Source organism: Dendropsophus ebraccatus, chromosome 9, assembly GCF_027789765.1.
Source record: "Dendropsophus ebraccatus isolate aDenEbr1 chromosome 9, aDenEbr1.pat, whole genome shotgun sequence".
Classification (NCBI taxonomy): Eukaryota; Metazoa; Chordata; class Amphibia; order Anura; family Hylidae; genus Dendropsophus; species Dendropsophus ebraccatus.
The window spans coordinates 57,688,234-57,714,804 of NC_091462.1; the positions used below are offsets into that span (position 1 = coordinate 57,688,234).

The following is a 26,571-nucleotide window of genomic DNA, read 5'->3' on the forward strand; positions in this document are numbered from 1 at the left end:
TCCTAGGGGGAGTTACTCTGGGAGAGTCGCTAATGGAGAAGGATCTGGGTGTACTTGTAGATAATAAACTACAGAACAGCACACAATGTCAGTCAGCTGCTTCTAAGGCCAGCAGGATATTGTCATGCATTAAAACAGGCATGGACTCACGGGGCAGGGATATAATATTACCGCTCTATAAAGCTTTGGTGCGGCCTCATCTGGAGTATGCCGTCCAGTTTTGGAACCCGATTCATAAAAAGGATGTTCTAGAGCTGGAGAGGGTACAAAGACGGGCAACTAAACTAATAAGGGGAATGGAGCATCTTAGTTATGAGGAGAGATTAAAAGAATTACATTTGTTTAGTCTGGAGAAGAGACGTTTAAGGGGAGATATGATTAATTTATCTATATCATAAAAATCAAAGTCTGTCTGTCTGTCTGTCTGTCCTTCTGTCTGTCTGTCCTCTATAGACTTCCAAACGCCTGAACCGTTTGACATTTGGCACACAGATACATTGGGTGCCCGGAAAGGTTATTGCGAAGGTCCCGTCCCCGCCAGATGTACAGGAGGGGAGGGGGAGGGGAAAGAGAGGCGCCCCATAGAGATGAATTGGAAAATCTCCTCACTGCAAACACAGGTGATATAATTAGCTGCAGCAGACACGGCAGTTGGAGCCTTAGCAACCAATAGGATTACTGCTTTCATTTTCACAGGGAGCAATGGTTGCTAGGGAAGCTGCCTCACAACATGCACAGTAATAACTGGTAGACCCCCTACTCCATCTATACAGTACATGTATATACAGGACCCCCTACTCCATCTATACAGTACATGTATACAGGACCCCCTACTCCATCTATACAGTACATGTATATACAGGGCCCCCTACTCCATCTATACAGTATATGTATATACAGGACCCCCTACTCCATCTATACAGTACATGTATATACAGGACCCCCTACTCCATCTATACAGTACATGTATATACAGGACCTCCTACTCCATCTATACAGTACATGTATATACAGGGCCCCCTACTCCATCTATACAGTACATGTATATACAGGACCTCCTACTCCATCTATACAGTACATGTATATACAGGGCCACCTACTCCATCTATACAGTACATGTATATACAGGACCCCCTACTCCATCTATACAGTACATGTATATACAGGACCCCCTACTCCATCCATACAGTACATGTATATACAGGACCCCCTACTCCATCTATACAGTACATGTATATACAGGACCCCCTACTCCATCTATACACTACATGTATATACAGGACCCCCTACTCCATCTATACAGGGCCCCCTACTCTATCTATACAGTACATTTATATACAGGACCCCCTACTCCATCTATACAGTACATGTATATACAGGACCCCCTACTCCATCTATACAGTACATGTATATACAGGACCCCCTACTCCATCCATACAGTACATGTATATACAGGACCCCCTACTCCATCTATACAGTACATGTATATACAGGGCCCCCTACTCCATCTATACAGTACATGTATATACAGGGCCCCCTACTCCATCTATACAGTACATGTATATACAGGACCCCCTACTCCATCTATACAGTACATGTATATACAGGAGCCCCTACTCCATCTATACAGTACATGTATATACAGGGCCCCCTACTCCATCTATACAGTACATGTATATACAGGACCCCCTACTCCATCTATACAGTACATGTATATACAGGACCCCCTACTCCATCCATACAGTACATGTATATACAGGACCCCCTACTCCATCTATACAGTACATGTATACACAGGGCCCCCTACTCCATCTATACAGTACATGTATATACAGGGCCCCCTACTCCATCTATACAGTACATGTATATACAGGGCCCCCTACTCCATCTATACAGTACATGTATATACAGGACCCCCTACTCCATCTATACAGTACATGTATATACAGAAATCCCTACTCCATCTATACAGTACATATATATACAGAACCCCCTACTCCATCTATACTGTACATGTATACAGGACCCCCTACTCCATCTATACAGTACATGTATATACAGGACCTCCTACTCCATCAATACTGTACATGTATACAGGACCCCCTACTCCATCTATACAGTACATGTATATACAGGGCACTACAAGACAGGTATACCAAACTGTGACTGGGTAACACCGCCACACCAGACCTGACCAATACCGCCATACTGTGACTGGATAACACTGCCATACCAGACCTGACCAATACCGCCACACTGTGACTGGGTAACACCTCCATACCAGACCTGACCAATACCGCCACACTGTGACTGGATAACACTGCCATACCAGACCTGACCAATACCGCCACACTGTGACTGGATAACACTGCCATACCAGACCTGACCAACACAACCATACTGTGACTGGATAACACTGCCATACCAGACCTGACCAATACCGCCATACTGTGCTGGATAACACTGTCATAACACACCTGACCAATATTGCCACACTGTGACTAGATAACACTGCCATACCAGACGTGACCAATACCGCCACACTGTGACTGGAGAACACTGCCATACCAGACCTGACCAATACCGCCATACTGTGACTGGGTAACACTGCCACACCAGACCTGACCAATACCGCCATACTGTGACTGGATAACACCGCCATACCAGTCATGACCAATACCGACACACTGTGACTGAATAACACTGCCATACTAGACCTGACCAATACCGCCATATTGTGACTGGAAAACACCGCTATACCAGACCAATACCGCCATACCCCCCTCGAAAAGACACCAGATTTTCTGGCAAGTCTGAACAGGAGGGTACTGCCCCTCTGCAAGGTGCTACCCTACACACCAGACCATGGGTGCCTAATGGTAAATACGACCCTGCAGGTATACAGGACACTGACACTTTATACCCGGGCAGCGCCGGGTACATTTTCTAGTTTAAATATATAAATGGCCCCTACAAGAAATATGGGGAAAAGATATTCCAGGTAAAACCCCCTCAAAGGACAAGGGGGCACTGCCTCCGCCTGGAGAAAAAAAGGTTCAATCTCCGGAGACGACAAGCCTTCTTTACCATGAGAACTGTGAATCTGTGGAACAGTCTACCACAGGATCTGGTCACAGCAACAACAGTAGAGGGCTTCAAAACCGGCCTAGACAAGTCACATTCCCGGGGTTCCAAACAGTCAGTGACAGGTGCCACTCTGCGATTGCTATAGATAACTGCATTTAAAAGGTTAATGGCAGGAAGCAGTGTGATCGCTGCTGCCTGACATTATGGCTGACTCCTGAGACATTAACGTGAAGCAGCCCCACTCACAATAAAACCTTTTTAGGGCTGGAACATATATATACACACATTCCCACTGCATAGGGCATTGGCAGTTGCAACATATATAGCTGTATGGCTGACGTGAAGGGGTTAAAGAGGACCTGTCAGCTAAGTCTTTACTGTAGAGCAGTATTCCCCAACCTGTGCTCTTTAGCTGTTGAAAAATAACTCCATAACTGCAAATGGTGAATCACAATGTGGCTATGATATGTTGTTGTGCTTTAGCCTTGCTTCAATGCACTGTTAGGGTACAAACCCACACACCGTATATGCAGCTTATTTACTGCTGCGATACGCAGCAAATACGCAACAAACACGCAACAGACACGCAACAAATACGCAGCAGTTTAGATCTAAATAACTGGACACAGCATCAAATCTGCACCACCAAATCTGCTTCAAATCTGCTGCGTTTTTTCTGCGTATCTGCTGTGTATACGGTGTGTGGGTTTGTACCCTAATACCATATTTATGTAATAAAATGAACATTATGGGTCAGATTTATCAAACATGAGGTAAAGTGAGACTGGCACAGTTGCCCCTAGCAACTAATCAGATTCCACCTTTCATTTTCCAAAGAATCTGTGAGGAATGAAAGGTGGAATCTGGTTGCTAGGGACAACTGAGCCAGTTTCACTTTACACCATGTTTGATAAATCTCCCCCTATGGGTTTAGTAAGATGCTGACTATGCTACAGCAATGTACTGACAAAGCTTGGCAGCATACCTGCACGTGATAGATGTGACTACAGTATGTAGCCATAACCTTACGGCTACCAACAATGCTTTATAACATGCTGGCCTCTCCAATAGATCTCTCCCATTAACAAGAAATCAAAGGTTGTTCAAATTCACAAACATAGCTACAAAAGGTCTTCAAAACTGCAGGGTTTTATAACATTAACCACGACTGATGACAAGGTGACTTCAGATCTCTTACTGTTCTCTTACTGTTATTGAGTTTCCTCCATGGCTCACAGCTATTTTTCATTCTCTGCATTACAGGGAGTGTGGCCAGTGATGGGCTTTTTGCCAGTAGTACACATACATGGACTCTCTTTCCCTTACTTCTCTGGCCAATCATAGCACAGCACATACCTCTAGTATGCTGTAATATAGTACTGGTAAGAATACACTAAACAAGCTGCACTGTGTTCATGGATAATTTACACAGAATACTATTATAGAAGGCATGTAGGCAGAAGGGGTTACATGAAGCACTAAACTACTTCTACACACTGAGGACACAGAAGAATTTACACAAGCGACAGCTGCTCTAAACTTTTATGGGTGGTTAGGAGGGACGTCTTGATTCACATTTCAGGCAGGGCCACTTCTAAAACAGTGTAAGGGGGGGGGGGGCACCAACATAATATATATGGTGGGGGGGCACCATGCTATGTGTCTACTGTATTCTCTATTTCTAATAGCAAACTAACAATAAGGGGAATGGAGCATCTTAGCCTTAGAGGAATGATTAAAAGAATTAAATTTGTTTAGTCTGGAGAAGAGGCGTTTAAGGGGAGATATGATTAATTTATTTAAATATATAAATGGCTTTTACAAGAAATATGGGGGAAAGATGTTACAGGTAAAACCCTTTGAAAAGCCAAGGGGGCATTGCCTCCGCCTGGAGAAAAAAAGGTTCAATCTCCGGAGGCGACAGGCCTTCTTTACCATAAGAACAGTGAATCTGCTGAACAGTCTACCCCAAGATCTGGTCACAGCAACAACAGTAGAGGGCTTCACTACAGGAGAGACAAGTTCTTAGACCAAAATAACATATATACTGATATACTATAGGGTGGGCTCTTTAAGTACTGATGCAATTGTTAGTGGTCTTTAAAGGGGTTGTCTAGGATTAAAAACCATGACCGCCTTCTTCCAGAAATACCACAATTCTTGTCCTCAGTTTGGGTGTAGTTTTGCAGCCCAGTTTTATTTAAGTGAATGGAGCTGGTGACAGTGAAGGTGCTGATTTTGCAAGAAAGTATCTGTGCTTTTTCTAATCCTGGATATTTACTACTTAAAAAAACTTCTTACACATTGTAGCAAACTGTGAAAAAAAGTTTTGATCAATACGGGTTTGGGTGCTAAGACCTCCATCAATTACTAAAACATAGGGACAGAGTAATGTGTTCCTTTCTTTTTCTTCTCAGCTTTGCTTGTGAAAGCAGAAGTAGCCCTATATAGATTTGCATAAAGTCTCAATAAATTTGTATACCGTTCGTTCTGATCTCCTGCCCCTTTATTTTAACAATCTCTAAGCTTCTTGGCACTTGGACCCCCACAAATTCTTACTTGTACTGCTATGACATGTCAGACATTTTATGAAGTGTTATATACCCTTTAACCCCTTAAGGACCGGGCCTGAAATGGCCTTAAGGACCGGAGCAAATTTTATGAATTTGACCAGTGTCACTTTATTCATTAATAACTTCGGGATGCTTTTACCTATCCGGCTGATTCTGAGATTGTTTTCTCGTGACATATTGTACTTCACATTTCTTGTAAATTGGAGTCGATACTTATAACGAATCTTTATGAAAAAACCCAAAATAGCGTGAAAAATTGTGAAAAAATGCATTTTTCCAACTTTAAAACTTTTCTGCTTATACAGAAAATGGTTATACCACATAAATTATATATTAAATAGCATTAGCAACATGTCTACTTTATGTTGGCGGCATTTATTAAACTATATTTCATTATTTTTAGACAATAGGAAGCTTAAAACATTAGCAGCAAATTTCCAAATTTTCAGTAAAATTTCAAAATCAGATATTTTTAGGGAACTGTTCAGGTTTAAAGTGTATTTGAGGGGACTGTGTGTTAGAAAGCTTCACGAAGCACCCCATTTCAGAAACTGCACCCCCTAAACTCTGCAAAAGCACATCCAGAAAGTTTTTTAACCCTTTAGGGGAGTCACAGAAATAAAAGCTAAGTGTGTAAGAAATTTGAAAATTTTAATTTTCTGTGCAGAGATTTTATTGTAATCCAATATTTTTCATAATTATAAACCTATTACCAGAGAAATGCACCCCAATATTGATTGCCCCGTTTCTGCAGTTTATAGAAATACCCCATATGTGGCCCTATTGCGCTATTTGACGCAACCACAAGCCTCAGATATAAGGGAGCGCCTAGTGAATTTCAATGGCTCCGTTATTTTTGGTCATTTTTGACTGTACCACTTCAGGTTGGCAGAGGCTCTGGGGTGCCAAAACCTAAAAAACACCCCTAAAGGGACACCATTTAGAAAACTACACCCCTCAAGGAATGTAACAAGGGGTGCGGTGAGCATCTGGACCCCACAGGTGCTTCACAGATTTTCCAAACAATATGGCTTGAAAAAAGACTAAAGTATTTTTTACACTAAAATGTTGTTCTAGCCTTCAATTTTTCATTTTCACAAAGGGATAAAAGGAAAAAAAAAACACAAAACATGTAGCGCAGTTTCTCCCGAGTACGGAAATACCCCACATGTGGACATAAAGTGCCAAGCGGGCGCAGGACGAGCCTCCAAAGGGAAGGAGCGCCAATTGGCTTTTGGAAGCTGGATTTCACTGGAATGGATTTCAAGGGCCATGTCGCATTTACAGAGCCCTCGTGCTGCCAAGACACTGGAAACCCCCCACAAGTGACCCCATTCTGGAAACTACACCCCTCAAGGAATCTAACAAGGGGTGCAGTGAGCATATGGACCCCACTGGTGACGGGCACAAATGTGGAAAAATGTGACGTGAAAGTGAAAATTTTCATTTTTTCACTTTCATGGCACAAATGTGCCCGTCATCCAGGGGTCCATATCCTCACTGCACCCCTTGTTAGATTCCTTGAGGGGTGTAGTTTCCAGAATGGGGTCACTTGTGGGGGGTTTACAGTGTTTTGGCAGCACGAGGGCTCTGTAAATGCGACATGGCGTTCATCATCCATTCTAGCCAAATCCAACCTCTAAAATCCAAATGGCGCTCCTTCCCTTCGGAGGCTTGCCCTGCTCCCACATGGCGCTTTATGTCCAGATGTGGGGTATTTACGGACTCGGGGGAAATTGCTCTACACATTTTGTGTTTTTTTTTCTCTTTTAACCCCTTGTGAAAATGATAAATTCAAGGCTAGACCAACATTATAGTGTAAAAAATGTAATATTTCATTTTCACGCCACATTGTTCCACATTTGTGCCCGTCACCAGTGGGGTCCATATGCTGACTACACCCCTTGTTACATTCCTTGAGGGGTCTAGTTTCCATAATACGGTCACTTGTGGGGGGTTTAACTGTCTTGGCAACACAGGGGCCTTTTGAATGCAACATGGCCCCTCGAAATCCATTCCATCCAAATCCAGCCTTCAAAAACCAAATGGCGCACCTTCCCTTTGGAGGCTTACCCTGCACCCGCATGGCGCTTTATGTCCACATGTGGGGTATTTCCGTACTCAGGGGAAACTACCCTACACGTTTTGTGTTCATTTTCTTTTTTAACCCCTTGTGGAAATGGAAAAAAATCAAGGCTAGACCAACATTTAGTGTAATTTTTTTTTAATTTTTACTCTAAATCATTGATCTTGTCTTGATTTTTTCATTTTCACAAGGGGTTAAAAGATAAAAAAAAACACAATGTGTAGAGCAATTTCCCCTATCTTTTAACCCCTTGTGAAAATGAAAAAATCAAGACAAGATCAATGATTTAGAGTAAAAATTAAAAAAAAATTACACTAAATGTTGGTCTAGCCTTGATTTTTTTTCATTTCCACAAGGGGTTAAAAAAGAAAATGAACACAAAACGTGTAGGGTAGTTTCCCCTGAGTACGAAAATACCCCACATGTGGACATAATTTGCCATATGGGCACAGGGCAAGTCACCAAAAGGACAGAGTGCCATTTAGAGGCTGGAATGGGGGATGGAGGCCATGTCGCAATTACAAAGCTCCTGTGCTGCCAGAACAGTAGAAACCCCCGACAAGTGACCCAATTCTGGAAACTACACCCCATAAGGAATCTAACAAGGGGTGCAGTGAGCATATGGACCCCACTAGTGATGGGCACATGTGTAGAACATGTGCCGTGAAAATAAAAAATACCATTTTTTTCATTTTCACGTCCCAAATGTGGCCGTCACCAGGGGGCCATATACCCGCTGCCCCCCTTGTTAGATTCCTTATGGGGTGTAGTTTCCAGAATGGGGTCACTTGTGGGGGGTTTCTACTGTCCTGGCCGCACAGAGGCTTTGTAATTGCATCATGGCATCCTCTAATGGGAATGGCGGCCATACCTACTTAGCTGGGAAAAGGGACAATTCTAATTTATTTGGGGGTATTAGGCCAATTATTAGTTTATAAGGTTGGAAATGACAGGTGTCCATCAAATTCAACCTGTGTTGATCCAGAGGAAGGCAAAAACCCCTCGTGAGGCAGACGACAGTAGCCTCATCACAGGGGAAAAATTCCTTCCTGACTCCATAATGGCGATCAGAACAATCCCTGGATCAACGTGACCCCTGAAATAGGAATAAGGGACAGAATTTAGATAATGTAGAACCCCAGTGACGTGTGGTACGCCTTGAAGCGATCCAGTATGCAGAGGCCGGGGGGATCAGGAAAGGTGTCACACGGGAAAATGGTGTCCTTCCTGATCCCCCTGTTACGCCACACTCTGCTCTTCTTCTGGGGTCTCCCTTTCTCCAGTGTGGGGGACGTCACCTGGAAAATGTTGTCCTGGTGCGATCCGGGGTCCTTCATATCCAGAAGCACTGGGTCCGCTCCATGGCTGCTAAATATTAGGGCTTTATTACTACTTCTGATATGTTCGGATTGTGCCGCAAGCTACAGTAGCTCGGGCAGCGAGGGACCGGAAGAGGGGGCGCTGGTATAAAAGTTATCCCCGTACGGGTGGTGACTTTTATCCAGCAGTGGGAAGATCAGTTCCCGGACGATGTCCCCACTAACTCCGAGGATGGGGGGGGGGAGTGGGCATCTGGGGGCTGGATTTGAGTGTCCCTTCCTTCATACACTCTAAGGGTACGTGCACACTGCGGAATCGCGAAGGATAACCCTTTGTGCATTCCGCAGTTGGCACCCGCCGGCGGACTGATGCAGGCGCACGTCTCCGTCCGTGTCGTAGACTCCATTCTATGCACGGGCGGATTCCGCTCTGCGTCCAACGTGTTGATGGAATGACGGATGATGGAATCCGCCCATGCATAGGATAGAGTCTATGACACGGGCGGAGACGCGCCCCTGCATCAGTCCGCCGGCGGGTGCCAGCTGCGGAATGCACGAAGGGTTATCCTTCGCCATTCCGCAGTGTGCACGTACCCTAAATCTGTAAGTGTACCCTGAGGTACTCTCACAGAGTTTGTAGAATTTCACGCCATACCGTCATCTCTTATTGGGACGGTACTGGCGGAAAAGACGTGTCTGGGGGGCAGCGTACGCTACGCTACTCCCAGACACGTCACTGGATGATGAGGAGGATGAGGATGAATGGAGGAACGAAGGACCCCCCATTCATCCTCACTGGCTGTTTCGGTGTCGGAGGCAATAATAATGTATGCGTCCGATACCGAAAACACCCTGGGGGCCATCTTTATATGGGGATTGGTATATGGGGTATGTAGTGGTGTAGTGTAAAACTTTATTCAATGTAGTGTGGTGTAATGTAGTGTTTTTTTACGTGTTTTTTACAGTAAGTATACAAAAAAAACCTACGCCAAAAATGGTGTTGCTGATGAATGCCGCACTTATGTTCGGCACTTATCAGCAGACCGTGGCAGTAGGATATAAAAAAAACCACCCTACGCCAAAAAGGAGGAGTTGCTGATTAGCAGCGCACTTTCGTGCGATGCTGATCAACACTCAGCGGCGATAGGGTGCGGAAAATAGAAAAAAAAAAAATTGGGAAAAAAATTTTTTTTTTTACTACATTCTGAACATCCCTGTAGTGGCTGATACGTGTATTACACTTATCAGCCGCTAGGGGGCAGCAGAGAGCAAGATCCGAAAATAGACGACGCTGGAGCCGGAAAAATACGAAAAAAGACGACGCTGGAGCCGGAAACAGACGATCGGGACTCACGGAAGAAGCCGAAGTCCCGACAAGATGAAGAGGACGCCGGGAACCCGGAAGACGCCGATCAGGACCCCGGGACAGGTGAGTAATGTACAAATACCTGCTCCGGACCCCTCAGCTACCTAGCTGAGGGGTCCGGAGCAGGTATTTATTACTTGTGGGGACTTTGATCGCCGTGAACGGCCGGCCGGCTGGCCGGCCGTTCACGGCGATCGGGACGGTGGTACCGTGACCACCATTACTTTTTACAGTAATGGCGGTCGGTGCCGTCCTCGGACAGCACCGACCGCCATTTTTTTCCGGGTCATCGGGCCACCGATGGCCCGGAAAGGTTCCGATCGCCGCTATGGGCTTATCAGCCAATAGCGGCGATCGTCGGCATGGGGGGGGGGGGGGGGTTAACAACCCTCCATGCCGACAGGGAGAGATGGCCTGCTATGTATTATAGCAGGCTATCTCCCCCGATCGGGACCCGGCCGGCCGCGGCGCCCGTTTAAAGGGCTGACGTACCGGTACGTCATGGGTCCTTAAGTGACAGTGATCCATGACGTGCCGGTACGTCATGGGTCCTTAAGAGGTTAAAGAGACTTAACTACTAGAGGTGAGAGAACCTCGAGCATGCGCGAGTCGATCCGAACCCGAACCCGAACTTTCAGCATTTGATTAGCGGTGGCTGCTGAACTTGGATAAAACACAGTAATCACTGAACTCAAGGAGAACAGTGAAAAAAACTCCAATGAAGTACTCAAGAGTCTCCACTGATGCCCCCAAAAATTTAAATATGCAAAACAAGAGTCCCTGGAGTCTCGGTTACGAATCTCAAAACAACGGATTGCCAGATATCTCTAGCCTGTTGCCACGGGGTGCCTCCATGATGGAGAGAGCACCACACCACCCTGATAAATAGCCCCCTAAGTCCCACTCGGTTGCGAGTGATTACTGTGTTTTGTTGGTCGATTTGTCATTGCCCCAACTAGCCAGAATCCTACTCCACACTGACGAGGGGCAAATACCCCAAAACGGCTGTCTGTGGATGGAAGCCTGCCTTGGCAAGCCCTTGTCATGATCGCAATACTCGTACCTTGAGTTAGACATTGACAAAAAGGGGCCACCCTGGAATTTCCCTATTTATGATAAAATACTCGCAACTGAGTGGGACTTAGGGGGCTATTTATCAGGGTGGTGTGGTGCTCTCCCCATCATGGAGGCACCCCGTGGCAACAGGCTAGAGATATCTGGCTATCCCGTGTTTTGAGACTCGCAACCGAGACTCCACAGACTCTTGTTTTGCATATTTGAACTTGGATAAAGCCCTAAGGCTATGTGGAAAACATGGATATAGTCATTGTCTGTATCCATGTTTTCCAGACAACCTTGGGGCTTTATCCAAGTTCAGAAGCCCCCGCTAATCAAATGCCGAACGTTCAGGTCCGGATCGACTCAAACCCGAACCCGGTTCGCTAATCTCTATTAACTACTTTTAGGGGGGAAAAAAGTGAACTAGATAGGGAGACCACACAGTGTCTCTCTTTCTAGTCCACTTTTTTTCCCTCAAAAAAAGTTGTGAAGTCTTTTTAAAGGGAACATATCACTTTATAAAATGTGTGTATCCCTATGAATGAATGGCAAAAGCTGTCAGCCATACAAATCATTGGTGGACTAGTGGGGTATGACATAGTCCCTTACCCCAGGAAAGAACTTATCAAGAAAACTGCTAAGTTTAGCACTGTCTAAATATTTTGCCTGTTCTGCAACCATCAAGCTTACTATGCCCCATAAGTTCCATAAGCATCCTTACAAAGTTGTAAGCCACGTGTAGCTCCTGTGTGTGGCTGGTAAGCTCAGGAACCTAATTTTGTTTTGTGCTTAATAATAATAACTTCAGAAGCGTATTCATGTGAATTCTAACTGCCTTATATATTGTCTTACTAGTATTTGCAGCACAAAAATGAGCATCTCTATAAAACATTAAACAATACTTTTGGTGGAATCTTTCTTAGGCTGGGTTCACACTATCCTATCCGTTTAACATATATGTTTTATGAAAAAAACGGATGCAATTGTGTGCCATCCGTTTTTCAATTGACTTCCATTATAAAAAAAAAAACGTATCTTATCGAAACGGATGAGTTGTTTTTTTACATACACAAAAATGGGGTTGAATACGTTTTTCTATCCGTTAAAGGTAACCAAATAAAAACAGATATGTTGAACGGATAGGAAAAACGTAATGTGGACCCAGCTTTTTCATTCAAATTCCCTGAAGTAAACAAAATCAGCAAATATACTTCAGTATGCTCCAAATGGTTCCTTCTTAGGTTCTTCATTACAGATTGTATAGTAAGTAATCAGGCAGTTATTTTATAAGTATATTACATACGGTACAGCGAGCCACATAGCACCTTAAAACATGCTTGCTATGCACTCTCCACTTCAGCGTGTCACTCTGCATGACTGATATTCAATTTAAACCAAAGTCTAGAAGATTAAAACCGCTCAACTCACATCAGTTGACTTACTTATAAGATAGTGAACAGTGAAGCATGGCCTCTTTCACGGGCTGCAGAGCCATGGATGGGATCCTGACATGTACTACACGTCTGACATTGATATCTTCTGGCTGGAGTGGCTTCCATAGATCCAACTGTTGCAAAATAATAATAATCATAAATCACACATCATGCAGTTTATGAAGAGAACAGGGCACACGGTGAGTGATGTCTAGGAATTATGTTCATTAGTATTCTGGTGTAGAAGGACAAACTGAGATTTATGGCTCTACATGCATGCATGTCTAATTGCTTTCCTCCACATTAATTACTCCATGTCTGTAATTCACAGGAAGGCAGGTGAATCTCTAATAATCTGCTCTAATAAATGGCAACGCAGCAGAACACTAGAGATGACCCATCTTAAGTAAATCCACTAGGTTTCAGCTTTGTTTCATAGTGTTAAACATGGACTTGATCATTTATATTTTCATCAATATTCCACAGTCTGAAAATGGTAGCAACTGGAAAACTGCCTGTATAAAGAAAATAACACAATGCATAACCAAAAATACAAAACATACTGTCATATATTGTTATCAGTTCCTCTAGATGCATTTCATATTTTTGCAGTCATCTTACATTATAATAAATTACAATGAACCCTCTTAACTGTAGAAATCTCACATAACCCGGGTCTTTTAGGCCCGTGTGCAAATCATATGGAGGAACTAAAAAATAAAATAATTTTTACAAGCTTATTTTAAAGTTGCCAAGTAAGATAAGAAAAATATACAAAATTGTAATTATAATTGCAGCAAACACAAAAAAAGGGCCTAAAAAGGCAGCATTATGGTCCTCATATCACTGACATTGTTGCTTTGTAGTATGGATCAGAATGTGGGTCCAAAAATAAGGATTTTTGACACCTTGCCAGAAGTGTAAGTCTAATATAAGCATAAAGTTCCTCTTTATATACATATAACCACCTCATCTGCAATATCATTAGCAAATAAAAGTACCGAAAACATCTGTGGTGGACAAGCATTGGGGAGTTCCTAAAGTGTCTTGAGCTTTTCTCAGAATATTATCTAATGGGGTGTGTCTGCCCTCCCCCTCCTTCTCTCCCCCTCAGCAGCATTCACCTTTTAGACTTTCTTCTGGCTATGTTCACACAATGGGGGAGGATTTATTAAACTGGTGTAAAGAAGGTTGTCTTAAACTGATGTAAAGTAGAATTGGCTAAGTTGCCCCTAGCAACCAATCAGATCCCACCAGGCGAATGCATTTTTCTCCTTGCCTTCAAGGAGCCATAGCGCTTTTATTTTTCCACCTACAGGGCTGTTTGGGGTGTTATTTTTAGCGCCATGATCTCTAGTTTTATAAGTATCTTAACCCCTTCCTGCACAAGGACGTACCGGTATGTCCTGCGACTGGTGGGGTTGTTCAGAGAGGGGTCATGCCATTAGCTGGTGCGAGCTGACCGCCAAACCCAGCCAATAAGCAACTTAAATGCAGCTTAAAAAACCTACAGCTGCATTTAAATGCTTTAGGAAGCCCATTTGTGTTAGGCCTTATTCACACGACCCGTGCCACGATCATCCTCCTGGATCCCCTAGCCAGAGCCCCACCACCACCACCGCCCGGCATGGATCCCCCCAGCAGCAGAAATGTGACTATGGTTCACAAAGAGGACATATCCTTTCTTTTTAACCATAGCCGTGGGGGTTTCAACCAGGGGCGTAGCTAGGGGTTCGGCCTGGGAGGGGGGTGAGTCTCAGTGGGCCCCAACCGATTATGTTACCCATAGGGAACCTCAGCAGATGACACTACTTTCCCAATAATAAAGGGTATTTTCTACTACACTATTCATAGTGAACAGGGACTGAGAACAGTGGAAAATACTTTTCAAATATAAAACCATGTAAAAATTACACAAAAATACACAATGTACCACAACATATACCATCCAAGAAACTGAGCACAATCCCGGTACGTTGGCACCTAAACCCCACGCGTTCCGTTATGTCCCCATAACTTCATCAGGAGTAAGTATTTATTATCCCAGTTTATACACTCAACGGCCACTTTATTATTAGGTACACCATGCTAGTAACGGGTTGGACCCCCTTTTGCCTTCAGAACTGCCTCAATTCTTCGTGGCATAGATTCAACAAGATGCTGGAAGCATTCCTCAGAGATTTTGGTCCATATTGACATGATGGCATCACACAGTTGCCGCAGATTTGTCGGCTGCACATCCATGATGCGAATCTCCCGTTCCACCACATCCCAAAGATGCTCTATTGGATTGAGATCTGGTGACTGTGGAGGCCATTTGAGTACAGTGAACTCATTGTCATGTTCAAGAAACCAGTCTGAGATGATTTTAGCTTTATGACATGGCACATTATCCTGCTGAAAGTAGCCATCAGATGTTGGGTACATTGTGGTCATAAAGGGATGGACATGGTCAGCAACAATACTCAGGTAGGCTGTGGCGTTGCAACGATGCTCAATTGGTACCAAGGGGCCCAAAGAGTGCCAAGAAAATATTCCCCACACCATGACACCACCACCACCAGCCTGAACTGTTGATACAAGGCAGGATGGATCCATGCTTTCATGTTGTTGACGCCAAATTCTGACCCTCCCATCCGAATGTCGCAGCAGAAATCGAGACTCATCAGACCAGGCAACGTTTTTCCAATCTTCTACTGTCCAATTTCGATGAGCTTGTGCAAATTGTAGCCTCAGTTTCCTGTTCTTAGCTGAAAGGAGTGGCACCCGGTGTGGTCTTCTGCTGCTGTAGCCCATCTGCCTCAAAGTTCGACATACTGTGCGTTCAGAGATGCTCTTCTGCCTACCTTGGTTGTAACGGTTGGCTGTTTGAGTCACTGTTGCCTTTCTATCAGCTCGAACCATTCTGCCCATTCTCCTCTGACCTCTGGCATCAACAAGGCATTTCCGCCCAAAGAACTGCCGCTCACTGGATGTTTTTTCTTTTTCGGACCATTCTCTGTAAACCCTAGAGATGGTTGTGCGTGAAAATCCCAGTAGATCAGCAGTTTCTGAAATACTCAGACCAGCCCTTCTGGCACCAACAACCATGCCACGTTCAAAGGCACTCAAATCACCTTTCTTCCCCATACTGATGCTCGGTTTGAACTGCAGGAGATTGTCTTGACCATGTCTACATGCCTAAATGCACTGAGTTGCCGCCATGTGATTGGCTGATTAGAAATTAAGTGGTAACGTGCAGTTTGACAGGTGTACCTAATAAAGTGGCCGGTGAGTGTATGTGTTTTGGTGCACCCAGTTTTCCCATTTAGCAGTGCCCACTGTGTTTTCTCTTGTTCTCATATAGAAGTTAGACTTCCCTCTGTGCATCTATCTAGTATTTAGACCTCTCTTTGCACCCCCCCCCCCCAAAAAAAAAAAAAAGTTAGTATCCTGCTGGTGCATAGACACCACCACTGTGAGTAGACTGTACCTCCAAATTAGGTCCCCTCTTTTCAGTTAGCCAGCACATCCCGTACCCCAATCCCCAAAGATAACATCCTTCCCAGGAGTTATCCCCACCCACCACCATAGGTCTCCTCCTCTATAACTAAGAAAAGAAGCCATACCTACCTGCTGTGCAGTTGCAGTACTGTAGTCTTCTGATGTCAACTCTTTCCCTGCTGAGCGCAGGAGTGACATCACTCATGTCCCACAGCTCTAAGGGAGGGAACGGCCTCTTGTGGCCCCAGGAGTTATTGGCAGGGTGGAGAGCCAATGCTCTCCTCACCTTGTCAATCACCCTGCTGCATTCATCTGTATGTTTTCCTCACATACAAGCACATACAGCTAAATGGTCAGACACAACATTAGGTAGCCGTGTGGGCCCTCAGGAGCACTGGTTGCTGGCCAGGGGCCACCTACAGCCATTAGACATTTGTGAAGTCTGTCAGCAAAAGCAATAGCTTTTGCGGACAGCATTAACTGGTGAAATCTTCAGTGGGCCCCCCTGCCTGTGTGAGCCCGGGAGCAGACGTCCGCTCTGCCCCCACCAAATTACGCTACTGGTTTTAACCCTAGCACTTGTGCCAAGGAATCTTGCCATTCGTGACAAAAGAGATTTTAAACCATTGATCCACTAACGTCCACTGCTGTCCAGGGTGAAAATGTAATGATTGACTGACTTATTGACATTTTTAAAAACTTGACATTTTCAAATTTTTGGCACTGTCACAGCTGCTGTACAAAACATTACTCTGTAATAGTCCCACTATTGTAGTTACAATGGTTTGGCTGTTTTATTGATATTCATTTGCATAAGATGCGTGAATATTCGCAAATCCGACCAAATATTAGTATAGTTGAATTTTTGACTGTTTTGCTCATCTTGATGTGTAACTCTCATAGGCTTTAAAGGGAGTTGGAAACTTATATTGCTGTGAACTTAGCCGTTTACGTAGCTTATAGAGTTTATGTAAACAGAGTAGCTTGCAGGGACATGCTGCATGCCCAATTCCTATTAATTGTATGTCAAGTTCAATGTTGCGCAAATTGTGTAATTCTCACACTTTGGCTGTTTTTGGGTTCCTGACCAACTCTTTTGGCTGCAAACAAAAGTGAACAAGAACATATACATTATGCAAAGTTGTAAGGCTGCACTCCTATATAGAGTATTTGCTGTGCTTTTTCCACATCATTTAAAAACAGAGTAAGAACTGTGGTGAAATATTGGCAATATACAGTATTCTGTTTCTTGAATATGCTTGGACGTCATACTGACCTGTAAAGACCTACATATGTGCTGCAAGCATACAACTTGGTCTTTGTTCTCTGGGATGAGTTGTAAAACCTGGTCCCTAATTGAAAAGGAAAAATGATGGTTAGTATGTAGGAAACATATTCATCTGCATGTAGGCAATCACATGGCAAAGTGCTGTAACATAAAAGAAGTTTAATGATGGTGTTTTGTAATGCAGCATGTAAATAAGGAGTGTATAGGCAGTGCTCCTCCCTAGTCGGCGCTGGCGATAATGAATCCTTTATGAATACATTCATGCCTTACCCATTTAATAACTGCAATGACCTTGAACATTTCAGCAAGATTCCTTTTCATGTCTCTTATATCTTAAATTCTCAGGCATAGTAATCTCTGCTAGAATTGATTTTTATTTTCAAAAAGCGAGGCGCACTTAACCCTCTAAGGGAACAATTAATGTGCTTAATACAGCACTAAAGTTTAGTGCTAAAGCTGAGGCATATCCCAGGGAGAATACAGTTTACACGCTCTCTCCAATTTAGTGGTTTTATAGCATTTGTAGGCAGAATGGTTTTTAACATAACTGCTTACTGCACTAAAGGGCATAGCTTTTCTATATACAGTTCCCTCAAACCATATAAAAAGTACATGTGTCAAAATTAAGTTTTACAGACCTTACAGTTTATAAAGATTCCCTTATCATTTATAGTATGAAGGTAGAAAAATAAAATCAAAGCAAATGTGACATCTCCACTACCAGAAACATTTCAGCATTTGCTCCATTTGTGTTATCACTGCAGGTATGAGAGATAAATATTCAGGCTCGAACTGACCCACAGGGGATCAGGGGAATTCCCGGTGGGCCCTACCCCTTGGTGGGCCCCTGAACAGGAGGTGGGCCTCCCTGTCTAGCAGCTCCAGGATGACATATAATCCCCCAGCACTGCTGCACATTCCCTTTACCTGGTCACTCGCTGCCTCTATCTAGTAACCTGGGGTTTCATCATATTATATAGAGGGAGTGACTGTGGTAACAGGCAAGTAAAGTAGGACAAACACAATTTGCTTCTAAATAATTTCTTTGTTGAAAAACTTCATGCATATTACAAAGATATCAGTAGAAAATAATAAATCACGACAGTGTTGTGACCGAGAGGCTGGTCTTAACGCCACGGCCGTGGCGCTCCTCATGTCCTCACGTCCAAGAGACTCTCACCCTCCTAGCGACCGGAAGTGATGTTGCACGCTACGTTTCGGGATTAACCCTTTTTCATGCGCAAGCGGGTGGATACAGCGTCAGGAACGCCTATAAAACTGGGATACAGCCAATTCCAATGGCTGTATCCCAGTTTTCCAGGCGTTCCTTATGCTCTATCCACCCGCTGCATGGAGCGAGCAGACAGCGGGAATCAGACGCCGAGGAATCAGACGCCGAAGTTCGCTCATCTCTAGTTATTTTTTTTCAGGTGGAATACCCCTTTAATACTTTAATATTTTACTTTTAAACAACTACACAACCCCATTTGTACAGTGAATGCAGTTTCTTAATTGATCAACTAATCGGGTGAATTTCCAGGTAGGGATCCCCTCCTTCTCTATTCATTTCAACAGCTTGATTTATAATACTCTTTGGCCGCCCTTTCCACATACAATTACATCAGATTGTCAGCAGTCTCATTCATGTTAACAAATCCGCCATATATAACCGTATACCAGTGGATTCTAAACTAAGTGACAGGAAATGCTGGGAATTGTAGTGTGTAAAAATGTCTGTGAACCACAAGTGTCCCTCCAAAAAGTTGGGCGGTGTGGAGGAAGGGCTGACTGCAATGCATTATGGGGAAGCTCGATGTCATGTGTTTTCAGTGATCATCATCATTATAGGCTTTAAAGCAATGGAGCAGCTATATCAATCTGCCAGAGACAAAACACAGCCTGATTTGCCCATAGCAACCAATCACAGCTCACCTTTCATAGGTTAGCTAGATATAAAATTAAAGCTGAGCTTTGATTGGTTGCTATGGGCATGTTAAACTGTCTAATTTACGCATGGCAACCAATCACAGGTCAGCTTCTATTTCACCAGAGTAATCTGAGAAACAAAAGCTGAGCTGTGATTGGTTGCTATGGGCCACATTAAACCATATTATTTAGTATTCTTAGTGTGGCCTAACCATAAGCTGTTTGCTTGGTCACAAGGGTGTTTCATGACCTCTGCAGTGAAGCACATCGCCAGTCATTAATGGGTTAATACTTCAGATGTGTTTGCCTGCAGTAACCACGGCAACCATGCACTGTGATGACAAGCGCTTATGTCATTAAGAAGGTTCCATAAAGCAATGCACCGCACCCTGATCAGTGCCATCTTGGATGCGCCAGAGGACCTTGAGCTTGACTACTTTACTCCCCCCTACACTTGATGTAATTTGGAGGTTCTAGCAGGGGAAAAGGGGAGGTCTGCTTTAGACTAACCCTTTATGTAGTATCCACCTTTCTGAGAAGTGGAACTGGATCTTTGAGAGAGAAGAGATACATCCATCAATTCTATCAATAAGGTGACAGATATTGCAGCCAGATTTCTCTCCCATCCAGTTTATTATATTTATAGTATGGTATTACCCTCTAAGCCCAGGGGAGGAGCAACTCTTCAGCCATGGCTCCCTCAAGGTTTCCCCCACAGGGGGTTTTTCCTCGCCTGAGTGCTGGAGGGTGACTCTTCGTGAGTCGGGGGTCTGCCATTTTCTGTGTCATGTAATTTTTAAATAAAATTGGGACCCTTTGACACCTGATTACAATGTGCTGAGTCTTTATTTTGTGCTCTTTGGTTTCACTTATTATGCTTGGGAGTTGGGGATCCATTACATATTGCAGAGTCATAAAGCTGGACTTCTGCATGCTACACAGATCTATCACCTGCACAATAAGGGCATGTAGGATGGACCAGTGGCTAGTAGACCTCCTGCATGCCTAAGTAGCTGCCCCCACCCCAATCCACAGGATAGGGGATATTAAGCTCATTGGTAGGGGTCGGGAGAATGTGGGGAACGTGTGTCCCTTAAATAAACTGTGGGGACGGTGCTCCATTTGTTCTCTATAGGTCTTGTTATCCCTTATCCTGTGAATAACTTTGGGAGAGGGGTATGTTTTCATGTACTATATGGCAGGACTTAGACTAGGTGTTTTTCAGAAACATTTCAAATGGCATTTTTGGGGGTCAAAAACGCTGCAACCAGATGTTAGCTGGGGAATGGGGAAAAGCGAAATGCAATACCCATAGGACATTTTTCTGCTATGGTGTTTTTGTTTTTTGTATAATCGCAGCAGGCTATGTGTTTTGCCACAGACTTCTATAGGGGGAATATTGTCAGGTCTATATGGAAATTAGTGTTTTTCCCCCAGTTCTTGAACAAAAAACCTGGAATCACATGATAAAAAAATCACATGACTAAAAGAAAAAAACCGCAGGGGATAAAACGCCAATAGTATTTACACTAAAATGAGAACATTGCAGAAAAAGTGCCAGAAAAAAATACAAAAAAGCAGGAAAATGTGCAACAATCTTAATCTTGGTTCAGATTTACAGTGAATGTTGATACTCCTGCATTTTTTAGGCTGATATGGTTCCCAGGAGCACTGTACAAAACTCTTGCAGCAGCCGCAGTATGTACCGGCTACGGCTGCAGCAGGAGCTTTATACCTGAGAAAAAAAAAATATTTATTCTCCGGGCGAGTGACAGACACGGGCGGGGAAGTAGTCATCTGGGCGGCTTCCCGCCCATGTCTAGTCACAGTGCTCTGCCTGTCAGTGCGCTCTGCAGGATGATTGACAGACAGAGAGGCCAGTAACGGACCTCTCTGCCTGTCAATCATTCCCTCCGAGCGCGCTGATAGGCAGAGCGCGGTGACTAGATACAGGTGGGGAGCCGCCCAGATGACTACTTCCCCGCCCGTGTCTGTCACGCGCCCGGAGAATGAAACTCTTTTTTCTCCGGTATAAAGCTCCTGCTGCAGCCGATACATGCACGGCTGCTGCAGGAGCTTTGTACAGCGCTCCTGGGTACCATATCAGCCTAATTGGGCTGATTGGTTCCCTTTAAAAAGATTTCCCTTCTATTGAAAAAATCTCCTGTCGTATCAGCTGCTGTATGTCCTGCAGGAAGTAATGTATTCTCTTTAGTCTGACACCTCCGTCCATGACAGGAACTGTTCAGAGCAGGAGAGGTTTTCTATGGGGATTTGCTACTGCTCTGGACAATTCCTGTCATGGACAGAGGAATTGGGTCTCTCACAGCGGCCAGAAGTCATTGTAGCCCGGGTTCGATGTACATCTCAGCCCCGGCTTCTCCAGCTGCAATGTAACAGAGTGGCTGATAGATTGCCCGCTCAGCCAGTCAGTGACTGCAGCAGTGTCCTGACCCAGTCACTGATTGGCTGAGTGGGTGATCTATTGGCCGAGTATGTGATATTGCAGCTGGAGGAGCTGCAGGAGGCCGGCATCTGTTGGATATTGTTAAGGAAGCGCTACAAGGTCACTGGGAGGGGTAAGTATACTTTCACTTTTATGTTCCAGCAACCCCCTGCCTGAGATTTGTTAGTTTCATGGGACTGCTCTTTTCAAGAAACTTATGTGGCATGTTATGCTGTTTGCATAGAGTGACTGACAAGTTACTAGTAGTGAACTAGCATCGCTGTTCACATACACAGCGCTGTGCAAAGTCGCTATAGTAATGTGAAAGGTTTAGCGCAGGTTATATCTAGTGTATCTAGGGTGGGCCCCTAGAATTAAATTTCCTGGTGGGCCCAAGGTACCCCAGTCCGACACTGTAAATATTAAAGGGGAACTATCAGCAGGTTAGCTGAATCGCTGAGGAGGAAGGTATGTGTTTTACCTTCCTCCTCGGCGCCGGTCCCGAAGCTGTTAGTCGGGGTAAACTCCTCTCCGGAGCAGCATTAGGAGCACTGCCGCAGCAGTGCTCCTAATGGTGGTCCAAGACACATACCTTCCTCCTCAGCGTCCCTGGCACTATAGGGGCTATCAGCAGTTTAGATTTGTCAAAACTGCTAAGAGTTCCCCTTGAAGGAGGTACTTCTAGTGAAAAATAATTGTTTTCAAATCAACTGTTGCCAGAAAGTTATATAGATTTGTTAATTACTTCTATTTAAAAATCTCAAATCTTCCAGTACTTATCAGTTGCTGTATGTCCTGCAGGAAGTGGTGTATTCTTTCCAGTCTAACTAGGTGCTCTCTGCTGCCACCTCTGTGTGTGACAAGAACTGTCCACAGCAGGAGAGGTTTTCTATGGGGATTTTTTCTGGACAGCTCATGTCACGGACAGAGGTGGCAGCAGAAAGCACTGTGTTGACTGGAAAGAAAACACCACTTCTTTTAGCGCATGCATCAACTGATAAGTATTAATAAAGTATTAATCAACTGATAAGTATTGTAAATAATAATAACTTCTTACACTAGCTGATCTCAAAACAACTTTTTTCCCAGCAGAGTATCCCTTTAACCCCTTAACGACATCGGGCGTAAACTTACGCCCTCGCGCCCTGGTACTTGGCGCATCAGGGCGTAAATTTACGCCCGATGTTTCCCCGATCGCTGCGTGTTCACACACAGCGGTCGGGGAAGATGGCCTGCTATAAATCATAGCAGGCCATCTTAGCTTCACGGCACGGGGGGTAGTTAACACCCCCCGTGCTTACGATCGCCGCTATAGGCTGATCAATTCAGATCAGCCAATAGCGGCGATCGGAACCTTTCCGGGTCATCGGCCACCCGATGACCCGGAAAAAAATGGCGGTCGGTGCTGTCCGAGGACGGCACCGACCGCCATTACTGTAAAAAGTAATGGTGATCGCCGTGCCACCGGCCCGATCGCCGTGAACAGCCGGCCGGCCGTTCACGGCGATCGGGCCGGTGGCACGGCGATCAGAGTCCCACAAAATAGTAAATACCTGCCCTGGACCCCTCAGCTAGGTAGCCGAGGGGTCCAGAGCAGGTATTTGTACATTACTCACCTGTCCCGGGCTCCTGATCGGCGTCTTCCGGGTTCGCGGCATCCTCGTCTTCGTTCGGGTCTTCGGCTTCTTCCGTGACGTCACGTTCGGCTTCTCTCGGCTATTTTCGGCTCCAGCGTCGGCTCTTTACGTATTTTGCGCTCTGCTGCCCTCTAGCGGCTGATATGTGTAATACACTTATCAGCAGCTACAGGGATGTTCAGAATGTAGAAATTTTTTTTTTTTTTTTTCAAATTTTTTTTTTTCTATTTTCCGCACCCTATCGCCGCTGAGTGTTGATCAGCATCGCACGAAAGGGTGCTGCTAATCAGCAACTCCTCCTTTTTGGCGTAGGGTGTTTTTTTTCTATATTCTACTGCCACAGTCTGCTAATAAGTGCCGCACATAAGTGCGGCATTTATCAGCAACTCCTTTGTTGGCGTAGGTTTTTTTTTTATACTTACTGTAAAAAAACACGTAAAAAACACTACATTACACCACACTACATTGAATAAAGTTTGACACTACACCACTACATACCCCATATACTAATCCCCGTATAAAGATGGCCCCCAGGGTGTTTTCGGCGTCAGAGGGATACGTTATTATTACCTCCGACACCGAAACAGCCAGTGAGGATGAATGGGGGGGATCCTTCTTTCCTCCATTCATCCTCATCATCTTCATCATCCAGTGACGTGTCTGGGGGTAGCGTAGCGTACGCTGCCCCCCAGACACGTCTTTTCCGCCAGTACCGTCCCAATAAGAGATGACGGTATGGTGTGAAATTCTACACACTCTGTGACAGTACCTCAGGGTACACTTACAGATTTCGGGTACGTGCACACTGCGGAATGGCAAAGGATAACCCTTTGTGCATTCCGCAGCTGGCACCCACCGGCGGACTGATGCAGGCGCGCGTCTCCAACCGTGTCATAGACTCCATGTTATGCACGGGCGGATTCCATTGTCCATCCAAAGAATGAACACGTTGGACGCAGAGCGGAATCCCCATCCTCGGAGTTAGTGGGGAGATCGTTTGGGAACTGATCTTCCCACTGCTGGATAAAGGTTACCACCTGTATGGGGATAACTTTTATACCAGCACCCCCCTCTTCTGGTTCCTCGCTGCCCGAGCTACTGTAGCTTGCGGCACGATCCGAACATATCAGAAGTAGTAATAGCGCCCTAATATTTAGCAGCCATGGAGCGGACCCAGCGCTTCTGGATATGAAGGACCCCGTATTGCACCAGGACAACATTTTCCAGGTGACGTCCCCCACACTGGAAAACAGGAGACCCCAGAAGAAGTGCAGAGTGTGGCGTAACAGGGGGATCAGGAAGGACGCCATTTTCCAGTGTGACACCTGTCCTGATCCCCCCGGCCTCTGCATACTGGATCGCTTCAAGGCGTACCACGCGTCAATGGGGTTCTACATTATCTAAATTCTGTCCCTTATTCCTATTTCAGGGGTCACATTGGTCCAGGGATTATTCTGATCGCCATTATGGAGTCGGGAAGGAATTTTTCCCCTGTGATGAGGCTACTGTCGTCTGCCTTACGAGGGTTTTTTTTTGCCTTCCTCTGGATCAACACAGGTTGAGTTTGATGGACACCTGTCATTTCCAACCTTATAAACTAATAATTGGCCTAATACCCCCAAATAAATTAGAATTGTCCCTTTTCCCCAGCTAAGTAGGTATGGCCGCCATTCCCATTAGAGGATGCCATGATGCAATTACAAAGCCTCTGTGCGGCCAGGACAGTAGAAACCCCCCACAAGTGACCCCATTCTGGAAACTACACCCCATAAGGAATCTAACAAGGGGGGCAGCGGGGATATGGCCCCCTGGTGACGGCCACATTTGGGACGTGAAAATGAAAAAAAATTGTATTTTTTATTTTCTCGGCACATGTTCTACGTAAGTGCCCGTCACCAGTGGGGTCCATATGCTCACTGCACCCCTTGTTAGATTCCTTATGGGGTGTAGTTTCCAGAATGGGGTCACTTGTCGGGGGTTTCTACTGTCCTGGCAGCACAGGAGCTTTGTAATTGCGACATGGCCTCCATCCTCCATTCCAGCCTCTAAATGGCGCTCTGTCCCTTTGGTGACTTGCCCTGTGCCCATATGGCACATTATGCCCACATGTGGGGTATTTTCGTACTCAGGGGACACTACCCTACACGTTTTGTGTTCATTTTCTTTTTTAACCCCTTGTGGAAATGGAAAAAAATCAAGGCTAGACCAACATTTAGTGTAATTTTTGTAAAATTTTTACTCTAAATCATTAATCTTGTCATGTTTTTTCATTTTCACAAGGGGTTAAAAGACAAAAAAAAACATTTAATGTGTAGAGCAATTTCCCCTGAGTACGGAAATACCCCACATGTGGACATAAAGCGCCATGCGGGTGCAGGGAAAGCCTCCGAAGGGAAGAAGCGCCATTTGGTTTTTGAAGGCTGGATTTGGATGGAATGGATTTCGAGGGGCCATGTTGCATTCAAAAGGCCCCTGTGTTGCCAAGACAGTTGAAACCCCCCACAAGTGACCCCAATTTGGAAACTGCACCCCTCAAGGAATGTAACAAGGGGTGTAGTGAGCATATGGACCCCACTGGTGACGGGCACAAATGTGGAACAATGTGGCGTGAAAATGAAATATTACATTTTTTACACTATAATGTTGGTTTAGCCTTGAATATATCATTTTCACAAGGGGTTAAAAGAGGAGAAAAAAAACAAAATGTGTAGCGCAATTTCCCCCGAGTCCGTAAATACCCCACATGTGGACATAAAGCACCATGCGGGTACAGGGTAAGCCTCCGAAGGGAAGGAGCACCATTTCGTTTTTGAAGGCTGGATTTGGACGGAATGGATTTTGAGGGGCCATGTTGCATTCAAAAGGCCT

At 44.8% G+C, this 26,571-nt stretch overlaps 1 protein-coding gene across 2 annotated transcripts in view; it reads right to left on the bottom strand.

Annotated features, from left to right (window-relative positions):
- Positions 1–26,571, bottom strand: part of CPO (carboxypeptidase O) — a 162,321-nt gene that overhangs the window by 37,424 nt on the left and 98,326 nt on the right. For both annotated transcript variants that reach the window (XM_069983463.1, XM_069983464.1), the window contains exons 3-4: positions 17,683–17,758; positions 12,933–13,057 (exon numbers count right to left, since the gene is read on the bottom strand). In XM_069983463.1, coding sequence (XP_069839564.1) covers positions 12,933–13,057; positions 17,683–17,758 — 201 coding nt within the window. The remainder of the gene's footprint in view (positions 1–12,932; positions 13,058–17,682; positions 17,759–26,571) is intronic.